This window comes from Labrus bergylta, chromosome 19 (assembly GCF_963930695.1).
Source record: "Labrus bergylta chromosome 19, fLabBer1.1, whole genome shotgun sequence".
NCBI lineage: Eukaryota > Metazoa > Chordata > Actinopteri > Labriformes > Labridae > Labrus > Labrus bergylta.
Window position 1 is genome coordinate 25003751 of NC_089213.1, and position 27823 is coordinate 25031573.

Sequence of the window (27823 nt, forward strand, 5' to 3'; positions counted from 1 at the left end):
TAACACCAATTACTTAAGTAAATTTGTTGCTTCAGCTAAGTTGATACTTTAATTCCTGACCATCCCTACTGGAGGATTCATGTGAAAACTTTTGCTCATAGCCTTGCTTAGTGCAATGTTCTTGTTCTTGTGAGATGGGACACGAAGCTTTGTGCAGGATTCATACCATTACGGCCCACACTGAGAGGGGCTTACATCTTTTAAAGGAAGACCCGTTTCCTTTGAACTCAAAGATTTAGCTGCATTTCTGAATTCATACTCTGAGTATTAAGTCTGAGAGGGAGATATACTTCAAGATTGATCCAGGAAATATCATTCAAACCTCCCTTTAAAGCTATTTTCTAGTTAATATTTTGTACAATATGTGTCTAGAAGAGCACAATGTTTTCAGTTCACCTTAACAGAATACTATTACTGTCATTCGTAATGTTATCTATTAATTATAGTTATGCTATTGAAACGTGTAATGTTCCATTTCTGGAAAGACAGAAAGGGGCTTTAACAAAGGAGATGCAGGTTCTCAGGCTGTATATATTATATATGTTCTATTTATGCTCTGTCAACTTACATTTCCATATAAGAGAGGGACAGACAATGAAGTCTTCAGAATAGCAACATTTTCTGTACGTCCAAAGATGTGCTACTGAACAAAACAGTACATGGCATCTGTCCTATATTCTGCTGCTGTGCTTTACCTTTGTCTCCTGTTTTATTACTAAAGGTAGATGGGTCCGTAGAAGTGAAATCATGATCGGTAAAGTTTAGTTAGGTACCTCAAACTGGAGTGCGCACACATCCTACAGTAGAACACTGCTGTGATTCAAACCTTCTCTCTGTGGAGGAAAGACACAGAAGGGGGCTCTCTGGTTGTAGGATTGAGACAGTTGACATTTTGGAGAGCAGCTAGATCACACTGAGAAAGCTGCATTGTTTAAATCACAAATCTCTTTGTAGTTGTTCAATGCAAAATGCAGGACGCGCTGGAGTGTGAAATGGTTCTGTGTACTTACGTCACCCCTCTTTTGAAATCTTTTAAAAGACCTCCTCAGCCCTGTGCCCTCCACCACCAGCAGCAGAAGCAGCAGGCCTCCCCACAATGTCAGGAGGTTAAATGTTTTCTGTTTTCACTTTCACACGAGTTTTGTACAGGTATTTCTTTTTTAGAAAGTTTTTCATTTGCAGCTGAAAACCCTCTGTGTTGTTGCCAGAGGACTATCCCAAGTTGTTATCAACCTTTTCCCCAATGTAGGCTCTGTTATTGGGTATGGCTGTTATTTATATACCCATGTTTGTATTCAAATCTATTCAGCACAAATAATTTGAGTTATTTTATATCAGATTCTTAATTATTTTCATGTTATTATTTTCCAAATAAGAAAGTATACATTGAAATTGATCATACTATCTCTAGTAATCAAACTATTGTTTTTTATAGTAATTATAAATGCCATTGTTGTATAATCTATTATATTTTCACAATGTTTTGATTAACAGCTTTATATCAAATGTTTTCCCTGCGTCATACTTTAAAGCTTTTTAACCTTACTTGTAAGTTTAATTATGGAAAACAAAACACATCTAATATGAAGCAAATAATATATATATATATATATATATATATAATTATATAATATTTTACGAAACTGTAATGGTTCTGTCTGTTCCTGCTTGAATCAGAGCAACAGAAAACATTTGTATTCTCTTTTCATACTGTTTTAAAAACGAATACTACGGCTTCATGGTCCCTGTGCATTCTGAGTCCTGTTGTGGTAATTTATTATTCAGGTGCCCCTGCGTGTCTTCTTATAGCTTGTGTAAGCAACTTGTCGAGCTCGGCTAAGAAAATAGCCTAATTCAAGATCGATTGTTCTATTGGACCCATAGGGGCATTATAGGTCTGTGTCACTGTGATGGTATTGCCAATCTGTTCTCACATAGTGAATAAGAGCCTGTGAAAAGATAATTAGGATGTCAGTAGATGAGACTCTGCTCTCCTATAAGTCTGTTGTCAGGACAACATATTGCTTGTTGGCTAATTGCCTTCAGATAACTCTGACTTGGTATTGTACACCAAAAGCAGCAAGTTTAAGGACTGAACAGATCTCAGAAAACCCCAAATTTCTTTTAAAATGAGCTTTGAGACACACAGTATTGACACGTTCACTGAGCAGCTCCAAATCTTTATCAGGCGGTGCTCCTTTTCAGAATTCAATAACTCTGCTCCCAACAGTTCCAAACTGTTTCATGTGTGAATCTTTATCTTGACACTCTAAATGTGGAGGTACCGGAGCACACAAACAGTGCTAGCAGTTCATAGCTATCCTGTGTCTAATGGGTGGTGCCAGATAGAGCTGGAGCAGAGTAATGTGCATCAAAGCCATTCCCCCAGGCAAGTCAATATGTATGCCATTATGTCTCATGAAGCATTTTCACTTTTCCATTTTCAATCCTTAGCTTCAACAGGAAGGCATATTGAAAGGTAGAGCCTAGACACCACCCAGGCACCAACATGGAGACCATCTGGTTGTATTGGTTCAGCCTGCTGGCTCAATGAAAAAGTTTAGAGTACACACATTTGATTTAGCATCAACCCAATGCTAATCTCTGATCCAAATACATATTTAGTTAGCCCTGTTTCAATGAGCATAGCGATTCCCCACAAGGTTCTCAATGTGTCTCACAATACCTTATTCTTCACCCCATCTTGTGTCTACTTTTCAAATGTTCAGCTGCCAAATGCATGCTTGTCCTTGTCTATTCAAGCGGCCACTACTTCACTTCTTTTAGCATGCTTTTGTCCATGCAGGCACAATGACCAACTAGTAGGACAGGAAACTCAATCGATGTCCAATCTGCCAACAGACAGCCATTCTTATCCTCTCAAAGGGTGGCTGAAGTCTTACCTCAAATGACTGCACTTACGGTACATCACTCCTGTGTGCAGGAGTTAAAAAAAAACTCAAACAATTTGCTAGAAATACGGACTCTGTGATTTGATTTAGAAAGTATTGTGAGCTGAATTTAGTCTAATTTATATAAGCTTTGCAAAAAGGAATAAATTGGTCTTCCTGGACCTCTTTATCTCATAAGATGAGCTCTGCACTCAAGATTCAATTACAAGAACACTCACTGCAGTGTCAGCAAATGTTCATATATGGAAATAAGCATAATTATTTTTTTTGTGCTGGTTTGGGACTTTTAGAAATGGTTGACCAGGCGGAATAATCAGCTGCATTTGGTATTTATCTCCTAATGGTTCTGTTCATGCAATTTAGCTGCTCTAGTTTTTATAAACAGCCCAGCATCATATGAGACAGTGCTTCATTCAACCCACTGCGTGTTCTGGCAGGCTAGCAGCCATTGCCGCCAATATGTAATTTCAGTTTTACCAAGTCTTGTCTTGTTGCATGTGAACAATATTGCCATCACACATCCACCAAATACAATTTCCCTTTCTGGGTTATTGAACTGACTGGAACACACGCACACGCGCACACACACACACACCATTGAAGTGACACAGCCGCTAGATGAAATGCCAGGATGCCTCATCTCGTCAGGTGATGGCAGGCATGCTGGACACTCAGCACTATCAAAGCTCTGGCAGCTCTCCAATGAGGCGGTTAGTGTGACCCTTTCTACCAGCATGAAGGTGCTCGTTTTGGGGGCAAATGGAAAACTGCAGTATGACTGAAAAAAACCCTTGTGATATATTTACAAGTAACCCTTAGAGAAATTATTTTTTTTTGCAAAACTATAAAAGGCAGATTATATTAGAGGTCTATTGGTGTAACCCTACTCAGCTTTTACTAAAAGTTAAGCAACTCCACTGAAACAAGCAGTCATTATAATTGGGTTAATCTTCAGGCTAACTTCCAGATTCATTAATTACTGGTTTGTCAGAACCTTTTGAAAAATGTTGACCAACGTTTTCATAAGCCCAAGATCAAGATACTTTAAAAATGTCCACATTGAAGAGGCTAGAACAAGAACACTTTTACTCTCTATCTTTTTGTTTTGATACTTTCTTTTTATTGATATTTTCAGAGTAAAACAAGACAAAAGAAAAGAGTGGAATAAAAAAGAAAAGAAAAAAGGTAACACAGGCCATACATCAGTCAAAAAACACAAATCAGGGTTTTTCAATTAAGAGTTACATTCCGTACAGTACATATTCCATTTCTTCCAGACTTTTATATATTGGTCAAACTTTAGCCTTAATGAGAAGGTCAGTCTCTCCATGCAGTGTATTTCGTTGATTATTGCTAACCAATCATCCTTTGATGGGGGGGTTTGCCTGTAGCCATCTCCGTGTGATTGCTTTCTTAGCTGCAACCAGAAGGACTTTATAGAGATATTTATCGTCTGACATGAGATTGTCTGGGATTTTGCCCAGGTATAGTATGATAAAAGAGCAGTCCACATTTATTCTAAACATAACACTCATTACTTCTGTAACCTCCTTCCAAAATGGCTGGACCTGTGAGCAATCCCAAAATACGTGAAAGTGATCTGCCATTGATTTATCACATTGCCTCCAACATTTGTTCTGACCCTGAGAACCCTGCTGCAAAAACTTCAACTTTGGGGTTATAAAGAAACGAATTAAGTTCTTCCAGCAGAATTCCCGCCAGGCTCTTGAACAGGTTGTTGTGACCTGATAGTTCAAAATGTCATTCCAGTCGTCCTCAGATATCTCCTGGCCGAAATCCCTCTCCCACTTCTGTCTGACCTGAGTAGTAGAGTGTTTTTTGTAATTTTGTAATCCCTTATATATCAGTGATATTAGATGTTTGACACCTCTAGCCTTATATGCCTCAATAAATATGTTAACCAAGTCAGATTCGCTTTCCTCTGTCTGTTTAATAACTTTGTTAAAATAGTCCCTGACCTGGAGATATCTGAAGAAGTCACATCTTCCAAGGTTATATACATTTGAAAGGTGGTTAAAAGATTTCAAGTCATAAATACTGGCTATAGTGCAGTAAGCAGTTATACCCTTGGGCGCCCAGAGTCTAAATTGCATGTCTAAACCAGATGGTAAAAAATCAGAATCGTGGGCCACCCATTTAAGTATTTTTATTTGGTTCTCAAGGTGAAACCTTTTGCAGGTCTTGAACCACACACTAAGGGTCAGCTTAGTCCATTGGTTTAGTTCACGCAGATAGGATTCCCAGTTTTGATAATCTCCCAATACAGACTGTATTGGTAATGCAGAATGTACCAGTTCTAAATCTTTCCATTTTGCTGAGTACTCTGGGTTGCACCAGCAGACAAGTGGTCTTAACTGGGCAGCAGTGTAATAGTCCTCAATGCATGGGAGTGCAAGGCCCCCCTTATCTTTGGGCAATTGTAGGGTAATATATTTAATCCGGGGTCTCTTGCTATTCCACACAAATCTTGAAATCATCCGATTCCACTCACTGAAGTCCTTGGCGGGAATTGCAACAGGAAGTGACTGAAATAAGTACAAAAACCTAGGAAGCACTGTCATTTTTACTATTTCAATTCTATTTGACAGGTCTAGTGGTCATATAGTCCATCTATTGAGGTCTGCTTTAATTGACTTAGTAACAGGGCCATAGTTACTTTCATATATTTTAGACAAGTCCCTAGGTATCCACACACCCAAGTATTTAGTAGACGTGGAGTTCCATTTAAAGTCAAATCTACTTTGCAACCCAGCCTTTGGTGTAAAATTGTAACAAAGGATTTGAGACTTAAGTGTATTCAATTTATATCCTGAGTAGGTACCAAACAATTTCAAAAGACACATCAATTTGGGTATACTCCTCTCTGGTTCACACAGAGTCAATAAAACATCATCTGCAAATAAACTTATCTTACATTCTGTACCTCCCATTAAAATCCCCTTGATCTCTGAATCTTCCCTTACCTGGTGCGGATACGTTTGATACGGCAGAGACAGTTCCAGGACCAGATATTAGTCTCGACTGTTTTTCTCCAATCGACCTTTCAGAGCTATATTCCATTTTTTCTGCGTCGAAACCGTCAACCTGTATTTTGGACCCAATCCCAACCAAGCTGTTTAAGGAAGTCTTTCCCTTAGTTAGCAACTCTATATTAGTCATGATCAATTTGTCTTTACTGGCAGGCTATGTACCACAGGCATTTAAAGTAGCGGTAATCAAACCTCTACTTAAAAAGCCTACTCTAGATTCAGGAACTCTAGCTAACTATAGGCCTATATCCAACCTTCCTTTTATCTCGAAGATCCTGGAGAAGGTGGTAGCTAATCAGCTGTGTGACTTTCTCCATGACAACAGTTTGAGGAGTTTCAGTCAGGATTTAGAGTCCACCATAGCACTGAGACTGCACTAGTTAAAGTTACAAACGATCTACCGTATTTTCCGCACTATAAGGCGCACTTAAAAGCCTTTAATTTTCTCAAAAAACGACAGTGCGCCTTATAATCCGGAGCGCCTTATATATGGATCAATTGGTTAATTGGTTGATCCATACTGGTTGTACACGGCGCTCAGCGACACTGACTCGGATAATGACGAGAGGGAGCCGGGCATGTTGGGTGCCGTACTTGCCCAACTGTTCAATTCGGACACTGAAGAAGAAGAATTCGAGGGATTCGTGGACGGGGAATGAACTGAAAAAGTGAGCTTTACGTGTTATACGTAACTGAACAATGTTGAGTTATGCACTAACGCAGGGGTGCCCAACCTTTTTTGAACCAAGATCTACTTTTAAAGTTACCAGTCTGCCGAGATCTACCAGTCCACATAGTGAGCCATAGCCTTTACCAACAGCCTACAAACGCATTTAATACTCACACAACAAACAGAAAATAATAAATGAGAGTTCTGTAAAAAATAATGCAGACTACAGACTACAGCAGGCTGCTGTGAGATGATTTTGCTTTTGTTAAATTAGCTGCAGACACGGTGAGAGTGAACGGAGTAAAGTCCAACTGACTGTTTGACCGGGTCACGTGTGTTCCCACCTCGGTCCGTACGGATCACGGATCTCTCTCTCTCTCTCTCTATCTCCGCCGCTCGCTCTCTCATGCACGCAGCAATTTCATGAATAAATGAAAAATTAACTACACACAGGTCGGAAGTATACTTGGGCTCCCAACACAGGTATCGTGTGTGGGAAACAGTGCAATGAGATGAAATTGAAATCACTTTTCTATTTTACAATTGTATTTTATATTGACAAAACATCTCGCGATCGACTGAGAATCAGTCAGCGATCTACCTGTCGATCACGATCGACTGTTTGGGCACCCCTGCACTAACGTTTGAATTAGCGGTATCAGACTGTGTTTCTTTTACGTGTTTACAACTGAACAAGGCTGGGAGATATTGTGAATATGCACATTAACGTTTGAACAACGTTGAGTTATTGTGAATGCACTACGTATAAAACTATGTTTTGAGAGTTAAGAGAAACGTCAAAGAAATAATTTATTATTTGGGGAAATCGTCTTATGTACTTTTGTTTTTGTAGTTTTATACGTTACGTGTTATACGTATTTATATTTATATATTCACAATATCTCCCAGCCTTGTTCAGTTGTAAACACGTTCTATTCTATGCGCCTTATAATCCGGTGCGCCCTATATATGAAAACAGTTCTAAAATAGGCCATTCATTGAAGGTGCGCCTTATAATCCGGTGCGCCTTATAGTGCGGAAAATACAGTACTTCTAGCTTCAGACAGGGGACTTCTCTCTGTGCTCGTCTTGTTAGATCTTAGTGCTGCTTTTGACACCATTGACCATCGGATCCTGTTGTACAGACTGGAGCATTTGCTTGGAATAACAGGGACTGCTTTAAGTTGGTTTGAATCCTACTTATCAGACTGATCTCAGTTTATACATGTTGATGAGTCCTCTATGCACACTAAAGTTTGCCATGGAGTCCCACAAGGTTCAGTGCTTGGACCAATTCTCTTTACATTATATATGCTTCCTCTGGGAAATATTATGAGGAAACACTCCATACAGTTTCATTGTTATGCAGATGATACTCAGCTCTATGTATCAATGAAGCCCGATGGCACCAGTCAGTTATGTCAGCTAGAAACGTGCCTTAAGGACGTTAGGACCTGGATGACCAGAAATGTTTTGCTACTTAACTGAGACAAGACTGAAGTTATTCATCCCACCCCTATCCCCTCCCCACCGGATCGTTGGTTGACAGCCTGCCAGAACAACCCCCATCAGGTACTTTCCAGACTGCTTCTTTAGAAAAACATTAAACCTTGGAGATTCTAAAAGCTGTTTGTCAGATCGGTGATGTGAAGCTTATGTTTTATATACTCACTTTCCCTCTGGGTCTCTTAGCAGGTTCCCGTATGCAGGTTATTCATTCAGAGTTTGACAGAAGCAGATCATTTGTCATGATGGTTACACCGCTGGAAACAACAGTCCGTTTAGACATATTCACCGTATCTGGAGACCAGCGGTAGTGATGTATCTGATTATGAAGTGGATGCTGAATGAGGCATCACTGGCTGGTAAACAGCAATAGAACTCACTTATTCATGCGTCTGATGATGGCCGTGTCTCTACAGGACTCCAGTAATCAGTGAGACGGACCTTGATTGAGATTAATTATGATGCCTGCAGGGGGCTCCGGTGATCTAAAGTGCATCATATGTTGCTCCTAATTATCTTTATTTCTTTGCGATATTATCTGAGGATTTGATAAAGAGGCCTATTTTTTTCCCCTTCAATGCTTTTAATATGAATCCAGAAGTGTTATTTTTAAATAATTTAAGGTCTGCATTGCTCGGCTTGACGCTCCCATGGTGGTGTCGGGATGTGCTGCGGTGGAATGACGAGTCGTCATGTGCTCTTTGGCCCGAGACCATATTGGCAGCTATGCATTAAATTGCTAATGTGCCTGGCAGTGCTACATTATCCGGCCCATCAAAGTGACAAGGGCAGGGATAAAGCACTCGGCTCGGCCGTCCGTGAGATCATTGGAAAATGGGTTTTGTGGCTATGGCTTGGCAGCGAGCAAAGTTGTCTTTTTAGAATCCTGCTTTGAATTGGCTTTATTTCTGCCCTGCTGCTTTGACAGCTGCAGAACAATGAGGCAAAAGTAGCCAGACAGTTCCATCAGCATTCAAGGTCGCACTGTGGTAAAACTCTCACACCAGGCTGCTATTGTAGCTTTACACGTTGTTGTTCTTGACACACCTTTTTATGTTAGGAAATATTCTCTTGTAATGGTAAAAAAAAATATATATTTTAGCGACCACCATCTGATATTGAAGTCAGTGTGGTTAGCTGTTGCAAACTGTGTGCAGTCAAAATAGTTCTGAAGGACACATACCAAGTTGTGATGAAGTGGTAAAATTCATGATGAATTCTTCTTGTCAAAAATCGTAGATACAAGTCGAATGAAACTGTATTATTTTCCGTGTGACTCTAGCTTTCCAGCTGGCTGCTTTGTTTGTCCTACTTTGTGCTGTTCCCTGATTCAAGCCCCCAGGCCTCCGCTTGTTGAGTAATATGATATAATTGCCCAAGGGCCACAATAAGAATTCATGTCAGCTACTGGGTGGCTTTTCAAGATCAAACTAAAACTCCCCATGCCTCTTATACTGGTCTATTTATTCACTGTTTTCACCCATTTCCTTGTGAATATTGCACTCAGATTTACATCACTTTACATTCATAAATTTACCACGTAATCCCGGTTCTGTGGTTCACATGTTGCAGTAAATGAACAATTTATAAGAAGAAGAACACTTTGGGAAAGCATTATGGACAAGAAAGAGACACTCAGACTTTCTGCAGCCGTCTTTTCCAAGTCCCGGCGGAAAGGGGGACAAACAATGGATAAATAAGAGGATCAAGGAAGTCTGTTAAGTAATGAAGGTTATGTGCAATGGACATTATACTGTGCTTTTCCTAATAAAAATAAAATAAAACATTTACCACGTAAAAACTGATATAAGGAAGTTAAAAAGTCACTCAATTTGAAAATGGGTTTCTGTTCCTGGATCTATCAAAAGACCTTGAAATGTTTTTCTTTAGTGCATCTGGTTAGATGTCACCTTGACTGCTTTATATATCTGCACATAAATTGGTTGTTCAGTCTTCTGTACCAATACCATATACATTTATCTTGAATATAAAAAAAGTAGGAAAAGGGAAGTTGAACCATGCAGCAGCATCCTTAGCTTATCTTAGTAATAGTGATGAAGCAGATCACAGGTGATCCGTGAACCCTTTCAGATGAATGACTTCCCACCGTTCGGGTCGCATGTGTTCTACGGATCGATGAAGAAAGTGTAAACATTGTGTAAAATAAATGTACTGCCTCTAAATCTCTGTGCATAGTCTCAGGGAATAGAAGGCAGCGTTTAGGTGGTGCCATGGAGACCCACTGTACAAATAGGAAGACACACTGCTTTGTGTTTTCTCTGTTTCATCTCGTGTTTACGTTTATCTTGCAGGTATCAGCTGGTGGCGGCGTCTAAAATCAGTAGATCAACTTAAGTAACATTACAGCCTGCTGTCACCTGTTGTAGCTGTAAATGTAGCCAGATAATCTCTTTTACAGAGCGTTGAGTCAAAAAACTGAAGATGTAGTCTCTAAGTCATTTCAGTGCTGAGTTGTTTGTCTGACTCACACACCACACAATGCAGGAGCAGCCTGTGCACACACACATCTGCTTAATGAACAGTATGTGGATGTTACATGTTCAACAGTGTCAAAGCTCATACAAGAAAATCTAATAACAATGTTAAAATATAGAATTTGAGTCATGGAGTAAAAGGAGTAAAAAAAATATATATATATATATATATATAAAGTTTTGTTGGTAGATTCAAAAGCCGATCCGATCCATGATAATTATCTGTGATCTGATCTGTGAGATTTGTGATCCGTTGCACCACTAGTTAGTGAGTAAACATGTTAGCAAAGTTGGATAATCAACAACAAAGTTTACTAAAGAAAAAAAAAAGACAGAACGATGCGGAGCAACTCTAGCAAGCTGTCGTCTGTGGTGACGCTGAAACCAGGACAGGAGAAGTGGATCTTTTAAAAAATGAAACTTGAGATAAACACAAGAGACCAGACCAGTTCTCAGCATTGAAATGACTAATGCCTGGCCACCGTGTGCACTCTGGAAACTAGAGCCAAGATTGGAGGCCCTGCATGAGGGAGAAGAGCTCCGACTTCAGGTGCGATGTGGAGGCGGCAGAAAACCAGGAACCTTGTGATGATTAATGAGCGTCACCTTATGCCAGCAATTTTAAACACACTGTCCTGATCAGGACTGTAAGTGGAACACACTCCAGCAGCCTTGTGACAACACACACACACACACACACACACACACACACACACACACACACACACATTAACATAACAAAACAATCAGCACTAAAAAGGATCCATTTTTTGAAGATGTAAACTTGTCAGGACAATTCACTAAAGTGTAGAGGTGTATTTGGTTGTGAACTAAAGAATAATGTGTTACGGTTCAGCCCAGATGTGGATTCAGGTGCAGATCAAATCAATTTATTTAACCGTTTTCAAGTGTTCTTCTTTACTATAGCATTATCATGAATTAAACATATTTCACCTACATGTTAGTGAGGAGTTGAAGTTGTGATTTTGAAAACCTTAAAATGCAAATTGATGAATGATTAAACATAAAATGATTTAGGAACAGTTGATCTGAGCTGATGGTGCTGGGTTATATTAACGATTGATTAGGATAAGCAGAAATAAGCCTATAGGCATTTTAAAAGGCCTGTTCCTTTTTTGGTCATAGATTGTTTGAATTTTATTGTGTGAAATGGACAACTGTAGACAAGTCAAGTTTTTTGTTGTATCTGAAAGTGTAACACTAAATAGTTTTGACCCCATTTATTTTTTTTATGAATGACCAAAATAAATATTTATTCCTATTTGTTGGACTGTCACTGATTTTTGATGCAGATTGATAATTAGATGCATCACAAATTATATAAATATATTAAATAATAAAAATAGAAGACTAACTACCCTATTTGAACAGTCCTGACAGTCTAAAAAAGCATGACCCAAGTGAATTTAGGGCATTTCAGACTCAAGTCAAACGGCACATAATCTGTGTGTGAAGCCAGGGGAAATGCTAATACCTTTTTTTCATATACTCTCTTAATTACTCGTGTTTGTTTTTGATGTAACATGCCTCGCAGGCCCGACGCCAAGCTGCGTCGGTTTTGAGTTTTTGGTCCATGCATGGCTCTAGCAGGAATTCAGAAAAGCACCAGCTGTCTTTCAGTTGAGAGACGACTGCAGGTGAGATCCTCTGCAATGCCCGTGTGGTGTGAATGTGACATTAAGTGTACAAGTGCTTTGAGGGATCAGAGGACTAGAAGAATTATTTGTAAGCCAAAGTCCATCTACGTTTTCACCCAGAGAAAAAGTAGGCTAGGGAGGAGGTAGCAGTTAGCATGTAGTCGTCCAGCATCATTGGAATCTCTGTATCATGCCAAATGAATGATAATGATGTCAGAGGACAGAAATACGAACTTGATCCCTTTCTCTTCAAATTAGCCAAACACTCCTTCTTTACTGATGTGCATAAGTACTGCTGTGAGTCCCTTTTTGGGTATAAAAGCTTTGTGCAAGTGAGTAATGCCCAAATAGCAAAAAGAAATATAGAGCCATTGACTGAAATCCATGTTTTTGTTGGTTAATAGTGCAATAACTTTCCGCTGCATCAAGAGAGCAATTTACCATAAAAGTGCCTAACCACACTTAATGTTACACCAACACATCAGTGGGCAAAGAGATGGGAGCAAGTGCATCCTGCGGGTAGGAAACCAGCAATCATAGTTGCCCTGTTTGGTGGACAGCCTTGTCTGGTAACAAATTAAACTGATGACTTGCATTCTGAAATGTGATGTTTCCGTGTTAAAGGCAGCTTAAGCCTGTGTTAACAGCATTGCACAACTGTAGATCAGGGTAGGTATTTGTATGATAGGAAGATGTGCATAAATTCACAGCATCAGCATTTTAAAGCTCTCAAACTACTATTACTGCAGCAGAACAGGTTCACATGCATATGAGAGGGGAGAAAGGGGAAAGTAAATCGAGTTAACACAAACAGCTCAGGTTGTTCAACTTAATACTTCTCCACTGTGTAAATGAGCTAATACACCACAGAGATGATGTCATCTCCTGTTATTTCTGCTGCAGAACAGGCAGTTTTCCTTAAGCTAACAGCTCTGCCTTCCTATAGATTCTCTGTACATGAAGGGTCTTCCATGAGGTATATGGGCCTCTGAACGTACCATAAATCGGCCTACATTAATGAGCTGTGCAGCGGAGAACGTGAAAAGCTGAAAATGTACTGAACACTCGCCTCTTTCTCTTTGGCAGCACCCTTCTCCACAGTGTCAGTTCTTTCGTTCTGCTGCTTGACAGTGATCCAGCCCCCTCGGCTTACCACAGCTACACAGTGAACCAAGGCCTGTTTTCACTGATATTCTTTATATTTATTCCCACGTTTGTTTGTTTTTAAAATCTTTTTTTGGTGGCATTTCTCTGTTCTAACACCAGACCTGTTTTATTCTGCTGTCACCTCAGCACATGCCAGTGCTTGCACTAGGAATTATCTGTACAATAAGCAGGCTTTGTCCTGAAAATGCAACAGTATGTGTGAGAGCCCTTCATCCCTCCTTTTTTTTTTTTTTTTTTTTACCGAGAACTGACCTGAAAGTCGTTGGCATCAGCACAAAGGCTCACACAGTGAATGGAGGCTTTATCTTCTCTATCCTATCAAGGCAAAGTCTTTGCAGCTCACCCGCTCAGTCCGCCTTCAGAAAATCTGGAAATAAAATAACCCATTCTTTCCTCCAGTTAAGTGTTTGTTGGTCTGTCAACGCCTTTATTTTTAGGCAAAATATGCTCTGTAAATGAAAATAAATGATCCCACCTTTATATCTGGTTCTTATTTCTTCTTTTATTTAGCCATTCTTCTTCTCTCTTTTTTTTTCTTCTGTTGCTTCAGGTTCAACTACAGATCAACGCACCATCTCACCACCAATGGCTTCTACGAGTTCCTCAACTGGTTTGATGAGAGAGCGTGGTACCCCTTGGGCAGGATCGTAGGTGGAACAGTAAGTTTCTGCTCCTAATTGATGCAGTCAGGCTCCGTGTTTAACACGTCTGCACATTTGTTTTGTTGTTCATGAATTTCTAGGGTGTCTTAAGCAGGAAACACAAATTTACTGTCAGGGAACTTTTTTTTGTCTTTTGGGGCCTTTTTGCCTTTAACAGATAGGACAGCTGATGTGAAGCAGGAAATACTGGGAGGGGAGAGTGGGGGATGATATACAGCAAAGAGCTGGAGGTCGGATTTTAACCCACTGCCACTATAGACGAATTTTGCTTAAAAAAAACAAGTTGACCATCTGCCATTACTGCTATGTTATCTCCCTTTAACAGCTCTGGGTTTGAATGAGAGCTGTTCTAAAAAGTAAAAATGTACTTCACCTTTTACATCAATGAAAGGACTTGGGAAAGAACCTTTGGAGTTCTATACTGCTCCAACAGTTGTGACAAACTTCAACTTTGGTGAAAAAATGGGTGGTGCACAACACACACAAACCAGCCATATGAAACTGTCTATAGTCTCAGAACATGGGGGTGCGACATAACCACGAGGCTATCATCGCCCATCAGAGAACATTCTTGTCAAGTAGAAAGTAAATGAATGAAATAAGACGCCATACAGATTTCTTGGGCTTGAATAATTTTGGAATTTGGACACAGAGATTGTTCCTTTGATTTGTGGGATTGTACTTTTTTTAAAAAGCCTAATGATGGTCCCTAGAGGATTGTTTTTAGGACAACATCTTGGAAATGTATACATTTAGTACATTTAATTATGCAATTAAAAAGGTTTATACTTTAAAAATAGTTTGTCATCGCTGTGAGCTTCCACAGGTAAAATTTAAAGATATTTTCTGATGACATTGGACTCTGCAAAGGTTCTTCTGTCATGATTTTAATGGCAGAATGTAAGGCTGAGGCGTACAGAGTTTCCAGTTTGGTTATCTCCAAATTGCATCTTAAACATTTTGCTGATGATAATGGTGTTGGCTTGTTCAGACCGTGACCTGCTGTGTGAACTGGCTTGCTTTGCATTCGACTATAAAGCAAAGGGGGGGGGGGATGAGAGTCAGCAGCTCACAGTCTGAGGCCATGCTACTCTGCTTGATTGCCTCCTGCAGGTTGACCTAAGTGAAAGAGTACAAGTAAGTTGGGAACTTGTTCAAGTAAGTATTGCCTTGCCAGTCATGTGGCTGTTGTACTCTACTATAGACGGAGCTAAGCCTGAAGGCAAATCTCTGGATTTAGAGGTTGATCTTTCACCTGTGGTCATGGGCTTTGGGTAGTGACTGGAAGAATAAGAACACACATTCACGCTGCTGTAATGACTTTTTTCTGTGTAGGGTTTCTGGTCTCATCCTGGGGAATATGGCGAGGAGCTCAGACATATAAAAATATCACGTTGTACAGCTCTACCATGTTAATAGAAAGAGATCAGACTGTTTGAGAATCTGATCGGGGCACATCCTTTACCCCTGCTTACTGAATAAGACCAGGCTTTCCCTGCTGGGAAACCATCCCAGGCGGACCCCCTGAAGAGAGAGTTCACATCCCACCTGACCCAGGAATGCTTCAGGATCCCGCTGGAGGTGCTTCCTGCGGGGAAAAAGATGACTGGACTGCTTTGCTTTTCATGCATTAACTGTGACCCCGATCTAGTTAAAAGGTAAAGAGAAAAAGGAGGAAGGAGATTTTTTTAAATCAGCACATGACAAGAATTTTGAACATTTTAATTCTGCAGTCTCAATCCCCATTACATCAAAAGACATTTTGAGCTATATTGAAAAATATTGCAGTCAGCATATTATTGAGAAAGTCAGGCACCAATTAATTCTTTGAATAAATGGAAAAGCAAATGAATCAGATTTCTCTGTACTTGTTAATACTCATGAGCACTAATGTAGACTCAAAATGTAGTCTGCAGGACAAAATGGAAGGTAGATCTTGGTCTATTGTCAAAGGTATCCTCACTACTGACTGTTTTTTCCCCTTTTTTTTCTTTTTATGTGGGGGGTTGAGGACTGGTTGCATGGGGGGTTATCTAGGGTTAGGCAAGCCAAAGAGCCCCGTAAGCTTCCGTCGAGCAGCTTGGATTCAGGTTGCATGTGGGAAATCGAGATTTTCTCTTCAACTCACTCCACCACTCCCCTTGGTCTCCAGTAGTTCACATCTTCCCCCCTCGTTTATTCATAGAGTGGCTGCGTGGCCCCAGGTATGTGGTAACTAGGGCTTGGAATCTTTGGGTGTCTCACGATTCGATTTCGATTCTTGGGGTTACGATTTGATTCAGAATCTATTTTCGATTCAAATGATTATAGATTTATGATTCAAATTTTATTTTTGTTTAAGTACATGCCTCAGGATCTACTCCAGTCGTCTGTGAGACTGGCTGAATTTCTTGATGCTCCATTTCACATTCTACTGAGTGAAAGAGCTACCCTTAGCACTAATAAGGGAATTACTGATTAGCCAAAAATGAATAAATCGATTTTTGGAAGTTATGAATCTATTTAAAATCTCAGAAGATAAGAATCTTGATTTTTACAAAAATCAAATTTTCCCCCACCTCTAGTGGTAGCCAGCTGCATGTACGTATTTTGCTGAAATAGCTCTACCTCATTCTGCTCTACCCTGAAATAGGGCTGCAACTAACGATTATTTTTTATGTCGACTAATCTATTGATTATTTTTTCGATTAGTCGATTAATCACGATTATTTTGCATACTATTTTTGTTCCCCTTTTTACCTCGCCTGCTTAAGCATGCACACCTGTGAATTTCAACCAGCAAAAGCAAATTAGAATAATGTCACATGAAACATGAGTTTGGCACATAGTAAGTATATTTTTTAGTAAGTATATTTTTTGGTTCACAATGAAAAGGAAATAAACTAAATAATACAAACTTGTGTTCAAACAAAAGTGCAAGTAGTCTTTGATGTATAAATAAATAACTCAAAATAGTATCAGTTCACCTGCCTTGCAGATTATAAATAACTAAAGGATGGCTTTCTTTAAAGTGACTGTTGTGTCTATCAAAGTAAATAAAGCAAATAGCCCATCCAAAGTCCAAATAAACTTAATGTAAACAAATCAACCTTCCAGCCCAAGTGACTGAACAATAGAATATAATTTCTTTAAATTGCAGTGCAGGAACGTGAGCATGTCAACATGTTCAGGTGTGAGGCTGGCTCTCTTCTTTTTAGCGATGTTTCCAGCTGCTGAGAAGAGATGCTCAGAGGGCGTAGAAGTAGCTGGAATGCACAGGAATGACATCTGCTTGAAGCCTTCATCCTCAACCATAGATAATGGTCTCATGTCCATGACGATCATGTTGAGGATGCTTTCTGTGAAGACCTCAGCCATTTTGGGGGTGCATGAGCCTTTCCTCATGACAAACTCATCCACACACCTTTGCTTGGCACTTAAAAAAATGACAGAAGAAATAGCAAAAATGGAACAATATGAAAGAAATATATTATGTTTAACACTTATCAATAATACCTTAAACAAATATCACTGATTTCTCCAAAATGTAATCTCTTACAAAGTATTATGAATGTGCTCCAAATCTGTTTAATTAGTTGACATTAAGTGGAGGTTTACAATTCAGATTGAACGCAAGTATTAACAGGAAAAAAAAAACTTAATGGTTTAGCAAATTGACATGACATGTCAAGTTTCAACATCATCAAGGTTTGTTTTTTCCTCTAATATAAACATATTGTACTGATAACTAAAACAAATTGCACACTGAATAGCGTTATTGAACAAAATGTTATCCAGGCAAGTATCAAATATGGTTTTGCAACTGACTAACATATGGCACCAATCTTATAAGTAGGATACTTGACTTAATCCTCGTGCCTGAAGCACAAAGGGCTCAGTAATGCAAAAGATCTAAAAGATATTCATGTAACTTGCAAACTCACCTACTCGCGGTATTTGAAGACACTGCAGCTACAGGGTGTCGGCGTTTCAGGTGTTTGTGCATTTTGTGCTCAAATTGTGCACACAGTTTGCACTTAACGTGTTTCGCCAATTTGTTTTCGATAAAATGTTCCCAAACTTTGAAAGCCCTGGGTCGTCTTTTTCGAGCATCCTCCGTGCTTTCCGCCATTATTCATGTGAACTTCTTCTCCGTTTCTGTAAATAATGTTAAAATTGGGAGCGATACTGCCCCTACCACTTCCTGTAGTGAACTGCAAGTACAGATTAGTTTTTACCGGCCGGTATTTGATTTTACCAATAACAAAAACAATAATACGACATGTTGACAAATTTTTATAGTCGACGTAATCGATTATGTCGACTAATCGTTGCAGCCCTACCCTGAAACTGCATAGTGCTCTTATAAAGACAAGTTTTAAATAGAGCGGTATGCAGTATGTACGCCTAATTGTACATCTTATGAACACAACTACATTGCTGTAGTTATTTATCAGTCTCACATTTAAATTTATATATGACAGCCTCATTGTTCATCTCTCTCCCTCCTCCCCTTTCTCGATCAGCTCACAGAGCTCCACGTTAAAGAGATTTGTTTGGTCAAGTGGGTGGATATTTTCACAGGATGACCTATTATCTTGAACAAAAACCTGCTCAGGAGCAGTTACCATGGTGATCTACCCCTGTAAGAAGGGAACCACCTTCGTACTACTGAAAACCCCTGATAACCCCAAATCCTGCTTCGTGGTATACCTCCCTGGCCTTCTTTTCTCACCAGCAGCAACCAGTGTTGTGAAACATTGACCCTTTTCTGTGAAAAATCCAACATGCCGATTCAACACAATTTATCTCTCATTTCCCCCGCCTCCCGTCCATTGTTCATATCTTCTCTTGCAACCTCATCCCCTCTGCTCCTCGTCCTGTGAGCTGTGTCCCATCCATCCACCTGTCCCCTTTGATAATCCCACCTGCTCTTTTTTCTTTTGACTGAGCTTCATGGATCCCTAGGTTTACACTGAGCTATAAATGCACAAGATAGTGATGAGTCAGGATTACACACTCTGTCCCCACTTCCAAGTAAATGTTTTCATCAATGGTGTCAGTGTAGAAGATAGTCTATAGTGCTGTAGTATTGAGTATTGTAGACCTAATTTAATTTAATAATATTGGTTAACTAATCAGGTAAGCTAAATTTCTGTATTATTTTAGAGCGATATTAAATGATGGTGTTTGGATCTAAATGGCCTCCTCAATGACAGCATTCATCAGTAGATATTTGTCATTGTCAATCTGTTATTTTAATGATTGTCAGTAGTGAAAAGAACTGAAGCTTTTGGGGGATGAAATACAGATCTTCAGTTATATTTTTAAACCAAGCTGTTGCAAGTGAAAGAGAGAGGGCAAATGTGGTCCATTTGAATTTTCAAGCTTGCCGCAAACTGACCTTTCTCAAGGGTGGGTTATGATGTGCTGTAAACGCCCTTGGGGGGAGGTGAACTCCAGCCCACAGGGTTAAAGGCTTTGTACATGAGACATGCGATGTAATCACTGAGGTAAACTGGTGCTCCTCGTTGTGCTATTTTGACAAAGGCTGTCCAGAAATGTATTTTTGCCTTTGCTGAACTACATCTCAAACTTTTGACATTTTCTGCTGTTTTTTCCCCAGCTACCCACAACAACCAGACTGCATATTGTGTCCTGTGTCCAAACTCATTATGAACTCATTAATAACTCTCCTACTGAAAGAGATCCCTGTTCATGCTTAAATAGATTAAATAAATCTTTGATGCGTATAATTTCACATGTAGTAATCCAGTTATTGCCCCTTTCTTGACCAATTGTCACTGGTGTAAACTCAGGCTGATTGGGCAGTTCCACTGCACAGTTCAGACAGCAAAGCAATGTTTTACATTGTTATCAGTCGCCGTCATCATTACAGCATCAAGCAGATGGAGGAGGGCAGGAGCTTAAGCCATGCCACAAGCAGATGTTTGAAAAATTTTTCACTACTTTAAAAGAAACGGCAGAAAAACATCAGCAGTCTTCTGTCATAGGCATTTACCATCTGCTGCTGGTAATTGCATTTGACGGGCCTAGCTCATAATAATGGATGTGCTGGTTATGCTAGGGTACCTGAATACTTGGGATAGGTCTTGTAGTCATAGCAAGGAAGCTAAAACTCCTGATTAGACTGGTAATCGGAAATGGAAGGCATACAATTTAAAATGAATTTTCACGACATTTACAAGATCCCTTGGCTGCAAGATGCATTGTCTTCTGCATGCAAATAAGTCCACACTGCTGCTCACATCTTTCCCCTGTACGCTTGTACTGACATTTCATGAATGCATGAGCAAAAAAACAACCAATAACCACAGTTATTCACACATGGTTTATTTGAAAGAGATTAGAGTGTTGTGCTGCTTTTTTTTTTTTTTCACCTTGAATTGAGTTTCACATAAAGCGATTTCATTTTCAATTACAACATCACTTTGAATATTTTGGGTTTTCTCAGCAGACTCTCCTCAACCTCAACCAGTGTGCCACTAGAGGACAAAAGAGAGCTTCTTCTGTCTTAGAGCTAAGGTATTGTATAAGGTAAGAAGACACTAGGTGCTGTGATGAGCATCAGTCCAATTTAAAGGTAGCTTTCACTTGATCGTTTCCCTTTGTGAATATCAACGATGTTTCTCTGAACATCTATTTCCTGCCAGAACATCCTTCATTTATATCAGGTTTTGAATAGGCTTTGTGGTTCACTAAGGTGGAACTGAAAATTTGCTCTAGCCTTGAACACCTTTATTACTCAGGAAATAACTTTGAAAAAATTATTTGCCATTAAGAAAAGAGTTTCATCCAATCAAATCCAGATTGATAAAATAAAAGCTGCTATGAGGCCTGGCCTATATAATGTCCTTTTCTTGTTAGTGTGTTGTTACAGAGAGGGTAAGTGTAGTAATTTCAGTGGGTATTATTAGTGGAGTGATTGCCTCGCCTGGATGTGTAGTATTTACTGGCAGACATATTGTCCTTGCAGCGTGTGTTATTATTTTGAACTGTGTTTGTGGGTGATAGTTTCCACATCACCACAACCAGGACCAGTTTCTGCACTGGATGATACTGTGCATTTGAAAGCAACTAATATTAGGTGTCCTGCACCTGGTCATGTGTGCCACATCCTCGCTAGTCAGCACCAGATTTTACGAGCCAGTTAAACAAATTATTAATAATCGAATGATGTAGGCCCACAATATCCATGTTATGTTGTGTCTAAGCTGTAATGCAGCCACCCGCCACAAGCTGGGGCTGTAGCTCTGGTTGGTTAATGGGCCTGCTGTCCCCCACTATAAAGCCCAGATGTGAACCAGCACAGTGGACAGATGGGATCTCTTGTGTAGGCTGTGTCAGGTTGAACCAGCGTAAACTAGTCGACCGGAGGATTGGTAACAACATTCAGAATAGGCAGGCTGGTGCTAACATTGCTAATGTTAGCTACAGTACGCAAACCATTTAATATTGTTTACCTGCAGATAAATGACTCGCAAAGTGCCGCACATGTGAGCGGCATCTTCAATAACCATCATTTTCATTACTGAATAACGATGAACTGTTTGAAATAGTTTGTAAATAGGCTACACACAATATGGTTTTGGACAGTGTTTAGTAGTGTTAAATTAAATGTGCTCAATGTTTTTTTTTTTTTTTTTTTTTGTTTGTTTCACATTCAGAACAGTAAACTTGAATTTCAAATGTTCTTTCACTTTAATGGACAGGGAATTAGGCTAGGATGCTAGGAACATCCCTACCCTGCAACCCATACATTTCTTTACATGATAATTTGCTTAAGATGGTAAATATTGGTGATGTTTTTTTGCATTGTTATTTTCAACAACGTCATACTGAACAATGAACTGACTCGACCAGTATGTTTTGCATGTGAAGGCCAGGCTTTTTTTGTACTGTGTCATTGTATAAATCTACTCAATAACTGTAATCAACAGCCAGCAATAGTCCCCAACAGATGCATTATTTACTCTTGTTTGAGTAACGTTAAACTCTACAGTGCCCATCTGTTGTGTATGATATGACTGAGGCTTTGTCTCCTTATAACCTGTGTTTGACTTGTAAGAAGTTTAGTGCCAGATGGTTAGTCTTCTGCATGGGCTTCACAGTCATTTCAATAGCAGGTGGGCAGGTCATTCTGTTGGCCATACTGGATGCAAATGTCTCTCTATAACATGCAAATCTATGCAAAATGCTGCAAGATATGAATAGATTAGATCTGAAAGAGCAGAAGCTCAACCAGCCCGCTCACTCATAGACATTTACCTGCTGTGTTTTTTACATCAGCAGACACAATAATCCATTGCATTGCTCGGAGGCATCATGACACCAGTTGCTAGAGTAACAGAAAGCCTTACTCATTAAATCTGTAGGCTAATTGTCAAAATCCCACATATTTGCATGACTGAGCGGAATGGTTTCTGAACATAGTCAGGCTTCAGGGAAGAAGGGCATTTGGTTTTTACTCCCACACTGCATTCAAAGCCACAAAAATGGATGTGAGAGAGCTCTTTATTTGCATCAAGCCTGTGCTTTTAAAACATGCAGGGGTGTGGACAAGTGCTCGATTCATCTCCGATTGGCACAGTCTGTTCCATAGCCCACGATCCACTCAGCCTTTGTTTGGTAAAAGTTTATGAATGACAAAGTTAGCTTCCATCCGTGTTTTCCTAAAAGCTGTCCTGACATTTGAACAAAGTCAAACTCCTTTTATCATGCCGACCGGTGGTCCGGGACCCTTCTGGCTCCAGGTGGAATTCATAACACCACCTTTGCGCCGGCTGACAGCAATGACCGAGTCTTTTGTATTCAACCTTTTACCCACCTGCACACTGTTTCCCCCCCCATATCTCTCCAACCTCTTTTATCTTTCATCATTTCCCCTGTAACTGTCTGCCTCCATATTCCTCTAATGTCTCCCTGTCTCCTCTCACTATCCTTACCATCACCCCGCCCCCTCTTTTTATTCAGAATCATACAGATGATCCTGACCGTGCTCATTAATTGTGCATGATCGTGTTAAGTCCTTTAGCACTCGTATGGGTCTCAGCGTTTGGAAGACGGAGGAGCCGATATCGGTGAATGTGGAACTCTGGTCTCTCTCTCTGCCTGCACCAGTCCAGTTACCTCCTGTGTTTTTAAATCCCCCTTTTCACCCTCCAGTCCCCTGAGGACAACTGCTGCTGCTCTTTCTCCTGAGCCACCGATAAGAAAGGAAGGCTCCTCTAATGTGACAGTCTATAACAACAGTGGGCTGCCAAGCCAATCAAACACTCTTTGTAGCCATAAGAAACAATGACTCAAGGTTATTCTGGGTAACAGCCTCTGTCAGCTCAACTTGATGATATTTTCATAATGAACATGTGATGTGATGCACTCTTCAATGCTAATTTAAGGACAAAGTGTCAAATTAAACACAGCTTCTTATTCATAAGGCTTAATTTCACCGCAGAATGAATCTCTCATCTCTCTAATGTTTTCTGAGATCTGTGCCCTCCCACCACACAGTTCAAAATGTCTAATGATTACAATAGTTGTTTTGTAAATGGCATCAGACAGAGTCCAGCCCTCAGAGCAGACAGGGCAGACATGGTTGATTTTCACATCAGCGGACTGGTTGATGAAGCCGGTCTCCTTGGCTCCAGCTAATTAGAGAGCGAAGACCTGTGTTTATAAGCTGCAAGGCAAAGTGCACAGACCGGGGCTACAGTGAGCACACATCAGGGACATCACTCATGCGTTAAACAGAGCCTCTTTATTTTTGATTTGAAGTTTTACTACAGACAGCCAGTGCACTGCACCGAGCCCTGATCTGATCTGCTCTCTTGAATATATGAGACATGATGGTGATGCTTTGCCTGCTCACGCACTAGCTTCCTCTGAGTGTAGGCTTTAATTCATTTTATTACAGGGCTTTGTTGAATACTCAATGTTAATTAGTCATTTCTACGCTCTGTTATTTCTGTAGTGCAGATTTCTATGAATCACACACCATCGCTATGGACACAGTTTGGATTATAAACTGTAAATCCACAGGGAGAAGTGCAATAAACATTAAACATCCAAGAATTTACTGTGGTCAAAGAGAAATTAGATGAAGGAAACAAACGTCATCCAACAAACCAGTTGGATGACGGAGAAATTGAAAACATTAAAGAGGCATGAAGTTAACAGTTAACTAAGCAGTGAGCACTGTAAATGTGGTGAATGGTTAAGAAAATGTCAACAGACCGTCAGGAATGCGTGGCAGGAAACCTTAATCAAACTCAAATGTTCAGTTTAATGTGAAGAATACTAACAGCTGAGTCGGCCTATTTAAAGAAGGCCATAGATTAAACTAAACTAAAGTGTAGGATCTGCTTTAAAGCAGAATGAAATATATTGAAAAATACTTGATTTGATCACTAAGTAGAAGGGAGAAACGATCCATTGATATGGATCCATACATCGATTTGATTGGATGATCCAATCAAATCGATGGAAAGTCAAAACATCTACCTACATGCTCATCTTTACGATGCGCCTTTATTTTGAAATCCCCCAACGCACGCCTCCCAGCTGATTGACATCCTCAACTTTCAAACAAGCGAGCGGCATCTAAGATCCTGTGTGGATTAAAATAAACGATCTCACTTCACTATCTACCCATAGCCAAGGAGGTAGTGTGAGTAGCCTCTGATACAGACTCTGTTGGTAAACAACGAGAGAGATGTCTGCTGTTAAGTGTCTCCCTGGATGGATCGACTGCAGAGCGATGTCTCATGTTAAATTCATCATATAAATAAAAGCTGCTCCAAGTGATCTAAGCAGGACAGCCTCTCTCTCTCTCTCTCCCCTCCACTCCTGGTTGGTGTTCAGTAGTTAAAAGTGAACACACTGACAAAAAGCACATTCCATACAAAGAAACACATTCCTGTAATATCTGTTTCGCCACAACGGTCAACGCAGAGTTCGTTCTTAGTTTCTAAATGCTCTCACCTTTACAACCCTTTCACTGACCTACCTAAATTTCTGTTTACGCTGTCTTCATTCAAGTCATAAGAACCAGAATGAAGAGTCTTGAAGTGGTAACATAGTGAGTTAAAATGTCAGGGAAATCTGTTTAAAATAACTTTCTTTTTTAAATGGAAAATATATTTGTCACATGCCATTTGTATCACAAGAATAAAGATATTTTTTCAGCCCAAGTTGACGTAGTTAAATGTCTTTTTTGAGTCGTCTTCTTTCATCTAACAAACCTCTGTGTCTCTCTCTCTCTCTCTCTCTCTCTCTCTCTCTCTCTGTGTCACTCTGTGTCACACTGATATTTCTAACTCTAGGTATATCCAGGGCTAATGGTGACAGCTGGCCTCATCCACTATGTGCTCAACCTGCTCCACATTACCGTCCACATCCGCGACGTATGTGTCTTTCTGGCGCCAGTGTTCAGCGGCCTCACCGCCATCTCCACCTTCTTGCTGACACGGGAGCTGTGGAACCAGGGCGCAGGGCTGCTGGCGGCCTGCTTCATCGCCATCGTCCCCGGCTACATCTCCCGCTCCGTCGCTGGTTCTTTTGACAACGAGGGCATCGCCATCTTCGCCCTGCAATTCACCTACTACCTCTGGGTATGTATGCTTAAGAATCCTAATGTCTATAATAACACTACAGATAATATCCTCACTATGGAGGTGACACATTATTAACTTCTTGTTTTGAGAACAGTGCTCACTCTGGGTTAGCTTGGAAAACTGTTAAAGCCGGAAGAACATTTTTCAACGTCTCTTCATGTCTTGGTTCTGTCTGTTGTTCATTTTTAGGTCATGGGCTTTATGTAGCCTGGCAAAGTGGACCTATTTTCCATCTTTCTTGGCCTCACATGTTGAATTATTTATCCAGAGCCTTGAAAGGCACACTGGGCATCTGTGCAGACCATGTGGAGACCAGGAAACCCGCATGCTGCACTAAAACCTTCACAATAAAATTACCTCCATGATCTCAGGTTAAAGGTTCTATAGCACCCCTCCTAGTCTGTCTTGTTTTGCATAAATGCACAAAGCAAACACAACAGCTTGTGTTTTATTCTGCAGGGAAGCTGACCTCGTTGAGATTTCTCCAAACTTTGTCTTCCTTATTTTTCCCAATGTGACTAACACCTTCCTCTTCAGTGATTAAAACATACATTGCCGTGGCTCCTCTTGTTCTGGAGACTTGTCCTTGACAAAAGACCTCGGCTGAAAAAAAAGAGATTCCACAGTCTTGAAAACAGCTTGTACATTTGTAGGCACTGCAGTGGAAAGAATTGTAGAAACGGTCTTCCTCAGTTAGTGGAAGGAAGAAGCTTTCAAGCTCTAAGATGTCTGGAACAGACAGACTGTGTCCACTCTCTTCAGTTGCATCAGCAGCTACCTTGGAGCCTGCAGCTATCTTACTTTAAATGCATCTCATGCGTTTGTGTCTCTATATGTGTCTGTGTGTGAAACTCTTCTTCTCAAACACATTTATCAGCAATCCCCTTCTTGTTTTTTTGTAGTCCACCTTGATAGAATTACGGAGCTTTTTATTCAGCATTGAACTTTATCCTTTTACTGATAGGTAGAATTAATTAACAGGATATATGTGAAAACCCAGGCAGGGAACACGCAGCAGCTTAGAGGTCATTATTATGTAAGATTATTCAGCTTCTTCTGTTTAATGGGTTTCTGATGATAGTAGAGAATTGGTTTGAGATTATAAAGGTAGTACCAACACCACATCAACAGATTAAGATCTTGGAAACTGTTCTGTTGGAATGATGTTGTTGCAGTAAAGACACAATTGAATGAAGAGGCACTTATAAGATATGTCAGCAGGAATCTGTTTAAATAGATAAATGAAAGTGTTGTGAAGTTCTTGCTGACTGAAATGTATTCAGTTGCCAGACACCTTTATCAAAGTCGGGCTACAAAAAGAGTCAGCCATTGTAGATAAGAACACAAGTTTCTTTTTTAGAAAAGCCTTTTAATATAAGTGTCTCGTTTCCTCTTTCAACCTGAATAAACCGCCTCTGAGTTCATCTGCAGATACAGTAACCTTCACAGTCAGCTCCTTCACTATGTGCTCAATGATGCCATTCTTGTGATTTGGCTTTTTGCTAGACCTAAATGGATTTGGAAGAAAATACGAATGTAAATAGTTGCATTTAAATGCCATTTCCCAACTTTAATGCGAAGGCATTTACATGTCAATTTAATTAAGGAATGCCAGACATTTATTTCTGCAATCCCCAAAGACCTTTACTGTCTAGACTGTGGGCTGTTCAGCTGTCTGATACCAGAGTGTGTTTCCTCACAATGGTTCATGAGCAAATCTGCTAACACGAGGCTTATAGTGTGGCGATTTAAAATCCCTCAAGATGAAGACTGAACAGGTGATGATGTAACAGGAAAGGGAAAAAAAATCAAACAATCTGGATAAACAGCAGAAACATACAGTTTGTCCCAATCAAGTGTTTGGTATATTCACAAAAAGAAGACTACTGTTGTGCATGACTGAGGAATCCTTTCCCCGTTTTCAACTTTCACAAAATACCGTAATTTTCGCACTATAAGGCGCACCGGATTATAAGGCGCACCTTCAATGAATGGCCTATTTTAGAACTGTTTTCATATATAGGGCGCACCGGATTATAAGGCGCATAGAATAGAACGTGTTTACAACTGAACAAGGCTGGGAGATATTGT

At 40.0% G+C, this 27823-nt stretch overlaps 1 protein-coding gene across 1 annotated transcript in view; it reads left to right on the forward strand.

Annotated features, from left to right (window-relative positions):
* LOC109988675 (dolichyl-diphosphooligosaccharide--protein glycosyltransferase subunit STT3B) overlaps positions 1-27823 on the forward strand; it is a 95949-nt gene that overhangs the window by 24268 nt on the left and 43858 nt on the right. Inside the window, exons 2-3 of the mRNA XM_020640232.3 lie at positions 14009-14117; positions 25442-25729. Coding sequence (XP_020495888.2) covers positions 25457-25729 — 273 coding nt within the window. The 5' untranslated portion in view covers positions 14009-14117; positions 25442-25456. The remainder of the gene's footprint in view (positions 1-14008; positions 14118-25441; positions 25730-27823) is intronic.